An 11,242-nucleotide genomic window follows, 5' to 3' on the forward strand; every position below is an offset into this window, starting at 1 on the left:
TATTTTCTCATAGCACTTATTACTATCAGATATATTATGTGATTTATTTATTTATCACCTAAAGTGTAAGTCTATGGGGATAGGAATTTTGAACTTCTTTCATTGCAATATATATTCAGCATCTAGAAGAGTTCTCAGTAAATATTTAGTTAATAAATGAACTCAAATTGTGCTATTGAAATCAATGTCCTATGAGTAGATCTAATACAAAGTAACAGTAATACAACATGTGGCATAAAAAAAGAAAATTTATTTCCTTTGAAAACTGAAAACTATTTGCTTTAGAAAACACGGTAGTTCCCACAATATGGTGACTTCAGTAGCTTGTTAGTTTCTCTATTGATGTAATTCATCTAGCCTCTACTGCACAGTAATTAATATAGTTTGACATCCAGTCATTTACAAATATCTGTCAGTATCTGTGTTTTCTTACTCTGTTGACTCCACTGTTTTCTGATTGAGGTTAGTTATATTGTTTTTATATAAATCAAAGGTCATTCCAATTATATGATATGACTTCCCTGTTACTTAAATGCAAGGAAAGAGGAAGTGGAAAGGTGAGCTTCTGTTTGAATGGTCATGATGAGGCAGGATAGTTAGATGTTGGGAAATTTTTTGACTAGTGGGAAAAGGGAAAACAGATGGTTAGACAAATAGGGCCAAACAATTCAAGCAATTTACAGCCAGCTAGTGAATCACAAGACCTTATCTTCCTTAAGCAAGAACACCAGAGAGCAAATGGTTTACACCTTTTCTCCTTAAATCACCCTAGTCAGGGAGATAGATAACAGAGACCCAATTAGTGTCATTAGTGCCAGCCAAACTGAAGGATGGATGAAGTCAGGGAGATAAGTAACAACAACAAAACAATTAGAAACAAACAAATCCAACATAGAGGCAAAGCTTTCCAGAAAATGACCTTTGTTCCTTTATGTGCTCATTTTGGTACATCAACATATTAAAAAATGCACCTGGAAAGTTGATAGATGTTCTGCTGAAACCCTCCCCTGAGATCGCCTCTAAGATTTCCATCTTCAAAAGAGAAAAAAAAAAAGCCTCAAGACAAAAAAACAAAAACAGTTTCTCCTACACTCTAAGTGTCCCCAAAATACTTGCAACCAGGGGAGCAATAGGCCTCAGCAGCTTGTTCCTGAACCTTGTGGCTAACCTCCAAGGCCCCTTTTCTCTGACTTTTCAATGAGGTTACCACAGCCCCACCTTGGCTCACTCCTGTCACTGTGACTTTTACTTCTCAGTGAGCTAACCACAGCCCTGCCTTAGCTCACTTAATATTTGTAGAAAGCCAAAGCAGCCCCACCTAGATTCTCTCCTGTTGCTTTTTCCATCCTAAGCCCTTCCTTTTTTCACTGTCCACAGCTTTAATAAACATCTATTCCAAATCATCTGGACGGCTGTTGTGAAATCTTTCCTGCACGAAGAACCCACACACTACAGGCCCGCCCCTCTCTGGTGACAATGAGCAGCAGCATGTCTAAAAGAAGTTGCTGTTACTTATAATATAGCTTCTTAAAGAAGCTTTAGTGCATGACCAGTTTTTTTTTTCTTGTATAAATGTAGCATACTAGTCCACATAATCTGAAAACAATACACATCACATGTACATAGTGAATCTAGTTTTGCCCACAGTTATTCTCCCATGCAGAATCATTCTATACGTGATGCATACAGTTCGGCAAGGATATCATCATAGAATTAATAGCATTAGCTCCTCAGAACAGGCCATGGACATTGAAGGTGCAGCAGCCAGAAGTCAACATGGCAAGCCTGACTTTCCTCAGAGCCTTCTCATTTTCTCTGGCTCATGCCTTCACCCACAATCTGTTTGCAGATGCCTTAAGAGAAGGTCATGAAGTAAGAGTAGAATTTCAAGTTGAGATGGTTCCTAGGAAAAAAATAAATTGCTCCCGTACTCTTTTCAGTTTGGGGAAGGAGGGTTTGGCTATGGTAAACATCACTATCTTTATATGACAGAATCCCTACAAAAAGCTCCATGGCAGATGAGGTGAGACGAGTCAGGGGATATATGTAATGAAGCACAAAATAATGGAATATGTTTGTGTCATTGGACTTCTGCTAGGAAAAATGAAGAATGGGCAGAAATGGGCAAGACAATGATGGTCCCAGTTATGCTTTTCATGCTTACAGGCCCTGCAACCAGGAATTGGAATTAGTAGTATTTCTAAACACTAATAAAATATTGGGCTAGTTTCACTTAATACCTGGAGTTAGACTTTTAGTTGAGGGTTGGGGAGGGGCAGTATATATGCTGAATGTTGGTGAAAAGCTACAGGTAGGTGACTGGTGGTGCTTCTACTGTAACAAAGGGTTATATCGGTAATTAGAAAAGAACAAAGGGGCCATTTCACCCCACAGAACAACACCCAACTTCTGGGGTTACTTCTCATATGTCAGCCATTCTCTTTCACTTCCCCCAAAAGAGAACTTAATGAGTACTGGCATAAGCAAGCCTGCAGAAGAGGGGAGAACATGTCTGAGGGGAAACAGCTATGTCACAGGAGTTTCTGACCTGAAAGTTCTGATGTAGGCAGGTTGCTTCTCAATTCTTGTTTCCTCAAGCTTGCAATTGTCCTCGGAATGAAGCAGTGTGTGATATATGAAAGATTATTGTCTATGCTGACAGCTCTCCCATGTGTGGCTGAATTGGCAACAGCAGTATTTTGTGACTCTACAGAATAAAAAATAAGATTCCATATCAGAGCTTCAAGGTATCTTTGATATTTTCTCATAGGAAATGTAGCATCTAGCATATTGACATCAGTTAGAATTACAAGATCTGTGGATGGCTAGAGGTGATAAAAAAAACTTTTTTTTTGAGACAGGCGAGCTACAACTACAAGAAGGAATTTGAGAAAAGTGCAGTAATCAAACTTAAAAACATCTTAGATGTACCAGGGTACTTTCATGACCCCTATTGATGTATCACCTTAGAAATAGTTCAGAGAGAAAGTTGTTAAAGATGTCAAACCACTTTGGAATGTCTTCATCTCTACAATTCTCTATCAATATAAATATAACTAGAGGCCCAGTGCATGAAATTTGTGCACTCAGGGAGTGAAGGGGCCCTCAGCCTGGATTGTGAGAGGCACAGGCCAGACCGAGGGATCCCACCAGTGCACTATTGGGGCCAGGGAGGGACATAGGAGGTTGGCCAGCCGGGAGGGACCATGGGAGGGCTCCAGGGCATGTCCAGCCCGTCTCACTCAGTCCCAATCGGCGGACCTCAGCTACTGGTTAGAGCGTCTGCCCTCTGGTGGTCAGTGTACATCATAGCAAGCAGTTGAGTGGCCTTAGCATATCATTAGCATATTACGCTTTGATTGGTTGAACAGACGACAAGACACTTAGCATATAAGGCTTTTATTATATAGGATTGTCTCTGAGAGGCTCTATCTTCCAACTATTTTCTAAAAATGGTTCTTCCTGTTCCTCAGGCTGTAAATAAATGGATCCATAATGGATGTTATGACTGAATAAAACATGCAGACCACTCTATCCCTCCATTCATTTTCTTGGAATTTGGATGCATGTAGGTAGATGTGGTCAAGCATTAGGAGAAATAAACAAGGAAATGAGAACCACAGGTAGAAAAGGCCTTGAGCCTTCCCTCACCTGACTGTATCTGAATCACAGTGGAGATAATATTCTGGTAGAAGACAAGGATAAGGGAGAGGGGACCTAGGAGGATTACAACACCCATTGCAAAGAGGGCCATTTCAACTTAGTAGGTTTCTAATGAAGCCAACTTCAAGACTGCAGGAGGTTCACAAAAATAATGATTAATTACATTCTATTCCCATTATGTGAGACATAAAGTAAAAGCTGTGTCTACTAGAGACAAAAATGAGCCATTGGCCTAAGACCTTATGACCAGCTGGAAAAAAACCCTCTGGTTCATGAGGGTGGAATAGTGAAGGGGCTTGCAGACATTCACATAATGGTCATAGGCCACCACTACTAGGAGGGAACTCTCTGTACCTCCAGCTACTAGGAAAAAAGTCATCTGAATTGAGTACCCAGCAAAGGAAATGTTCTTTCTCATTACCAGCAAATGGAATAGCATTTGGGGGACAATTATTGTAGAGAAACAGAGAGAGTTAAATTATATGTTTTTTAAGGAAAAAGTACATGGGGCATGAAATTGAGAATCATGGTGCATTAGCACAGTGATGAGAAGATTTACAAACACAGTCATCAGGTAGATGTGAAATACCACACACAACATGATCTGGGTCTGCTGATCTGAAGAAAGGCACAGCAAGATGAATTCAGTAAGATAGGTTTGGTCTTTTGTGCCCATTGATGTTTATTCCTGTCTACAATAAATGCAGCAATTAAACATTGATGATAAAGCACCCAATCCTGAAAGTGACGGTCTCCTTGGAAATAGCAAATGAATTTGCTTAAAAAAGCTTCTTGTAAACATTTAAGACACTTGAATGTCTAAAATTTCCATTCTTATGTTCCTACTGAAGCTATCTTACATTTTGTATGGATTTGAAAAAATATAGAGTTCTCCTGGGTTGTCCTCCTCCCGCCCCCCATTTTTCTAGTTTACTTTTCAACCAGTGGACTTACACTTTCATCAAGAAGCAGAACCAATACTTAACTTTTCTTTTATGATTCCAGGAGATTATGCCAAGCAGGAAGAAAATTTTAAGAGAACATTTTAGATCATACTATAGCCACAATCCTGGTCCTTTCCTAAATTCTTCATTGGATCAGAGAATCAAGACTTGACAGTAGTGCTCAAGAGTAAGGCATGATGAAGCCCCATGATCACAGAGTCAAGATAATTGAGATGAGGACAAACTTAGGCAACACCACCAACTGTGGAAATAGGGAGGGCCACTTTACGGAGACCAAATGCAGCCCTAATAGCTTCCTGCATAAAGTGTCTTATCTGGCATCACATTGTTCGAGCTCATTCATGCTACAGAGTATCAGTAGGAAACAAGTCTCTGGTCCAATGCTGTGAAACCAGGCAGGAAACACCATTCAAAGTCTTTACATTGCTGTATATCCAGAACAAGTGAGGAATAGCACGGCTGGATCCAAGCTAATAGGGAAGGAGATTAGAAAGAGTTGAGGAAGGTAGCAGGGTCATGGGAAAATGCCTGATATCCCTGAGAAGGATTGAGGGACTACTCCTAGAACTTCCCATTAAAACAAAGATGTCAGAACAGACATGAAGGGAAATTTTTACCTAAAAATGGTTGAAGATGTGTATGAGTGTCAAGTTGTCAAGGGATGGACTGTGATGGTCAGTTTTGTGTTTTTGTGGGGTTTTTTAAATCTTTATTGTTGAAAGTATTGTATATGTTCCCCTTTTTCCCCCATTGACCCCCTCTAGCCCGCTCCCATTACCGCCCCCCCCCCCCCCCCCCGGCCCAGGCCTTCACCACCCTATTGTCTGTGTCCATGGGTTATGCATATATGCATACAAGTTCTTTGGTCGATTACCTTCCACCCACCCTCCACCCACCTTCCCTCTGAGATTCTGCACTCTGTTCCATGCTTCCATGTCTCAGGATCTATTCCATCCCGTGATGGTCAGTTTTATGTATCAACTCGACTAAGCTTTAGCCTTAATTTTTCAATGAAACACTAATCTGGGTGTTGCTGTGAAGGTATATTGTCAACATGATAAAAGTCCGTAATAAATTGATTAAGTATTGTAGATTATTCTAGATAATACAGAGGAGGCTGATTCTATCCTTGGCAACATTCTATCATCTTAACAGCAGAACTGAGGTTCTTTCAGAAAGGAGAAATTCCACAAGTGGGCAGCAGCTTTAGTTCATGCCTGAGAGTTCTAGGCTACCCTTCCTGAAATTCAGAATTCAGCCCTATGAATTTCAGATTTACATTGCCAACCCCCACAATTGCATAAGCCAGTTCCATGTAATAAATCTCTTAATATACACTGAGTGACCAGATCATTATGATCTCTGAATGCATAATAATCTGGCCACTCAGTGTGTGTATGTATGTGTGTGTGTGTGTGTGTGTGTGTGTATGTGTGTATATATATATATATATATATATATATATATATATGTACACACATACTAGTGGCCTGGTGCATGAAATTCATGCACATTAAAAGGGGATTAATTAGAGGAAATAATTTAATATTGCTATTTGCCCTTTCTTTATAATAGAAGTGTCAGAGATGAAAGAAAATTAGTAAAATGTATATGAAAACCTTCCTCCTGTCAGAGTCTGGGGTGTACCACGGGTGCACCCAGAGTCAAGTCCCTGCCCACCCACATGCGCCTCAAAATCTTGTGAGACCCAGACCAGGCTGGCCCCACCCCCATTGGGCTAGATCCAGACCTGACCAGTCCCACCCTTGTCAAGCCCCACTGGGCAGGGGATGTAGGCTTAGGTCCCCTGGTCCGGCATCAGGACAGGGGGCATGGCCTGAGGTCCCCCAGCCCAGACCGGGGTGAGGGGTGTGCCTTGAGGTCCCCCATCAAGCCCCGCCAGGTTGGGGACATGGCCTGAGTTCCACTGTCAAGCCCCACTGGGTGGGGGGCATGGCATGAGGTCCCCTGTCAAGCCCCGCCAGGCAGGGGGGCGAAGTCTCAGGTCCCTTGGCCTGGTGCTGGGGCGGAGGGTGCAGCCTGAGGTCCCCTGGCCTGGTTCTGGGGTGAGGGACGTGGCCTGAAGTCCCCTGTCAAGCCCCACCTGGTGGGGGGTGCAGCCTGAGGTCCCCCAGCCTGGTGCTGGGACAGGGGGAGCAGCCTGAGATCCCCTAGCCCAGCACCAGGAAGGGAAGGCACCTTGAGGTCCCCCGTCAAGCCCTGCCTGGCGGGGGGACGTGGCTTCAGGTCCCCTGGCCTGGCACCAGGGCAGGGGGCGTGGCCTGAGGTCCCCCAGGCTAATGCAAGGGTGGGGGGGCATGGCCTGAAGTCCCCTGTCAAGCCCCACGGGGGGCAGGGGAGGGCGTAGCCTCCGGTCCCTGCTGATTGCTCGTTAAGGCTCCTTATGGGAACTTGGCTTCAGCTGTGGGTGCAGACATCTTTGTGATGGAGTGATGGTCAATTAGCATATTCCCTCTTTATTAGATAGGATATTAGAGGCCCAGTGCATGAATTCATGCATGTGTGGGGTCCACCCAGCCTGGCCAGGGGGAGGGGACATGGGCGGTTGGCCAGCCTGCCTGCTGGTCGAACTCCTGGTCGAGGGGACAATTTGTGTATTAGCCTTTTATTATACAGGATATACACTGAATGGCCAGATTATTATTTGTTCAGAGATCATAATAATCTGGCCACTCAGTGTATATATTCAACAGGCTTCACTTCTCTGGTTGTATCTTTACTTATACAGCCAATACATTTTTTGCTGACATGAAGGTAAATTTTACCTAAAGATGGTTTCTAACCAAATTAATTACCTGGGAAATTTCCTGCTATTCTCAGGTTGTTGTTTTAATTTTTTTTTTTTTTGTTAGCCCTTACCGAGGATATATATTTTTCCCCCCATTTATTTTTAGAGAGAGTGGGAGGAAGGAGGAGAGACAGAGAGAGAGAGAAACATCTTTGTAAGACAGAAACATCTATTTGTTGCCTCCCTCATGCATCTTACCAGAGCCGGAAATAGAGTCTGCAACCAAGGTATATGCCCTTGACCAGAATTAAACCCACAAACTTTCAGTCTGTGAGCCAATGCTCTAACCACTGAGAAAAACTGGCAAAGGCTATTTTCAGTTTTGACAATTTATCTATTACTTTTTGCTGGTTCACTGGTACAGGAAAACCTGTAAAATAGTAATAATTGTCCATTAGTGATTAATAAAGGTTTCAAAGTGTATATCTAATAACACTGCTATTTTTTACAAAAAGACTAGAAAAGTCTAACATTGGGGTAAGAAATTACATGATTCAAGGTAAAGCATTTTTGGTTGTTGTTGTTTTGTTTTGTTTTTAGCCTTATGCAGAATCTTTATTCACTTGGACACTGTACAAATATTACAATTTCCTTTTGTTGCAAAAACTTATAAAAATAATCTTTATATAGGAATCCCAAGGTGTAAAGCATTTGTATTATTTTTACCTATGTGAGGGTTATAACCCATAACACTACTTTTTGATTAAAGAAAAATGCTACATATCATGAAAACATACAGTGTTTAGGCTAAAAGTAGTGAAGGCCAGGAGATATAATAGGTTTAGACAAATTGGAAACTACCAGTTTATAAATTATCTTGATCTATACAAAGCCAAATTAAAACAATCTCTTCTGCATATATAAAAACAATACAAAATGGAAAGACCATGTAGTTACAAGGTAAATAAAGTCAAAACAAATCAAATGTGGTATATAAATCAATAACCCAATTAAACCTTATGAAAAGTGGTTTCCAAAGTGTTGGGGTAAATTAGTATGTCTGTCATCTTTAAATTCTTGGTAGAACGTATTTCTTTAATTGACTCATCCAAAAGGGAAACTAAAGGAAAGCATATACTACTTCTTAGAATAATGCATCACCTTTCCAAAAATAAAAATAACAAGTGAAAAGGGCGATCTTCTGGGAAACCCAGGAAAATCCTGTATATCTAGACTAAGTACCATCTAAGAAAAAAAAATTTGGTTCCTTACTAATGTCAATGCTTTCCTTACCTGAGAAGGAGTGGACTTTGACAAATTGTCACTAGCTTTGCTTAGGGTCTAGCCTCTGAGTATTACATCCAAAATATCATATATGTAGAAATCTCAACAAAGGAAGAGAACTAAAGCCATGACAAATTTTGCATAAAGAATACTGCAAAGTGCCTGGCTGATGTGGTTCAGTGGTTGAACATTGACCTATGAACCAGAAGGTCACAGTTTTATTCCAGTCATGTCACATGCCTGAGTTGTGGGCTTAATCCCTAGTGGGAGGCATGCAGGAGGCAGACAATCAATGATTCTCAACCCTCTCCCTTCCTCTCTGAAATAAATTTTTTAAAAAATATTAAGAAGACTACAAAAAAGTTTGTCTTTCATATTTTCCTATATTTCAAAAAGTAACTAAAATGAGATATCAGAAAAGTCAATTGATTATAAAAGGAACCAGTCCCCTAACCCTCTTGGAAGTAATAAACAGGTCATAGCCATAAAATTAAGTATGTGTTCCCCAACTAAGACAGAGGAGACTTTTAAAACAAAAAAAATCAAAATGGAAAAAATATTACAAATAGGATTCTAAAATCTAGTTAGATAATAACTGATTACTTCTTAATAAAATCACATAAAAATAAATTATTTTACAACTCTTTTACTAATACACACACACACACACACACACACACACACACACACACACACACTAGGGGCCCATTGCACGATATTCATACAAGAATAGGCCTTTCTTCTCCTGGCTTCACTCCCAGCCGCCTGGGAGCCGGCAAGTCCCTGCTCCTGGGTCGGCTGGAGCCGGCAAGTCCTCACTTCTGTCTGGAGCACCACTCCAGTAGCTCCCTCCGCCACTGCCCCTCTTCCCCTCATAGCAGGCTTCACGCCACTCTGCGCCTGCATATGCAAATTAACCTCCATCTTTGTTGGGTTAATTTGCATACTCACTCTGATTGGCTGTGGGCGTAGCAGAGTGATGGTTAATTTGCATGTTTCTCTTTTATTAGGTAAGATATATATATGTGTGTGTGTGTATATATATATATATATATCTTGGAGTTCTGATTATTTCACTCACTGTGTTATAAAAGAAAGCACTAATTAAGGCCTGACAGAAAAGGGGATTTCCCTAAATTATTGTACTATATCACTATTTTTATAATTGCCGACTTTCACCAAATGAAGGTGTTTTTTGAGGTTAAGTCAAACATTGAAAAAAGAAGGAATATCTGAGTCTCTTCAGCAAAGAGAATCTCTCAAGAAAAGGCCTTGACCATTTGCCATGGTTTTTCTGATGGCATCTTTGACCTCCTTGTTCCTCAGGCAGTAGATGATAGGGTTGAGCATGGGAGTGAAGACTGTGTATATGGCTGATATCAATTTGTTAGAATTGAATGAAGCAATGGCCCGAGGTCTAACATACATGAAGATCACAGCTGTGTAGAAGATGACCACCACTATAAGGTGAGAGGCACAGGTGGAGAAGGCCTTTCGCTGTCCATTGGCTGAGGGAATGTGCAGGATGGTAGATAAAATGAAAACATAAGAAATGACAGTGGCTGAGAGAGGAAACACAAGGATGACTATGGCTAGCACAAAGTCTACCATCTCAGCCATAGAAAAGTCCACACAGGCCAGATTGAGGATGGGGGACACATCACAGAAAAAATGGTTCAAGATATTATTACCACAAAAGGCAACTTGGGAGATGAAGTATACTTTTACCATGGAAATGGTGAAGCCACTCACCCAGGAACTCATGATTAGTTGAACACAAAATCCTGTGGTCATCAGGACTGGATATCGAAGAGGCCAACGTATAGCCACAAAACGGTCATAGGCCATGGCAGCCAACAGCACACATTCAGTAGAGGCAAGTGAGATGAAGAAATAGAGCTGTGTCATGCATCCCAGGAAGGATATGGTATTGGGACAAAGTAGGAATCCAGCCAGCATCTTGGGGACTGTGACAGATATATACCAGGTCTCCAGAAAGGACAGGGTACCCAGAAAATAGTACATGGGCTTATGCAGAGATCTAGTGACCCATACAGTGATGATGATGACTAAATTCTCCAACAGCACAAACAAGTAGGTGATGAGGAAGAGGAGGAAAAGCAGAACTTGAAGCCAAAGGGAAGTAGGGAAACCCAGCAGGATGAACTCACTAATATAAGTGGTGTTTTTCTTCCACATGGTTACGACACCAAAAGACAAAGTAGTTATTGATAGTAACACCAAATTGAAGAGTGAGATCAACATTAGCAGAAAGGAGTCCTTAGGCTACAGGTCTTTTATTATTAAACTTAACCCTAGTGCCATAATCTGGTCCTCTGGTATGGCTCTGGGGTCACAAGATGCCACAAGATCTCTCCGAAAATCAGCTGTCAGAACAGGAACTGAAAATAAACCCATCACAGATACAAAGTTAAGAATGACTGTGTTGTACACCTGAAACTAATATATTTTATTAGAGGCCCAGTGCACAAAATTTGTGCACAGGGGAGGGTCCCTCAGCCCGGCCTGCACCCTCTCCAATCCAGGACCCCTTGGGTGATGTCTGACTGTTGGTTTAGGC

The 11,242-nt window shown here is 41.4% G+C and overlaps 1 protein-coding gene and 1 pseudogene across 1 annotated transcript; both read right to left on the bottom strand.

The window, feature by feature from the left end:
- Positions 1-3,446: 3,446 nt before the first annotated feature.
- Positions 3,447-4,339, bottom strand: LOC103294709 (olfactory receptor 2D3-like; annotated as a pseudogene).
- Positions 4,340-9,903: 5,564 nt separating this feature from the next.
- Positions 9,904-10,860, bottom strand: LOC103294708 (olfactory receptor 6-like). The gene has a single exon (XM_008151112.2). It carries the CDS (start codon positions 10,858-10,860, stop codon positions 9,904-9,906), a length of 957 nt encoding a protein of 318 aa, XP_008149334.2.
- Positions 10,861-11,242: the final 382 nt, after the last annotated feature.

This window comes from Eptesicus fuscus, chromosome 13 (assembly GCF_027574615.1).
Source record: "Eptesicus fuscus isolate TK198812 chromosome 13, DD_ASM_mEF_20220401, whole genome shotgun sequence".
NCBI classification, from domain to species: domain Eukaryota; kingdom Metazoa; phylum Chordata; class Mammalia; order Chiroptera; family Vespertilionidae; genus Eptesicus; species Eptesicus fuscus.

Coding starts and splice junctions, on each gene's coding strand:
- LOC103294708 (XM_008151112.2), bottom strand. CDS start 10,860: ATGTGGAAGAAAAACACCACTTATATTAGTGAGTTCATCCTGCTGGGT.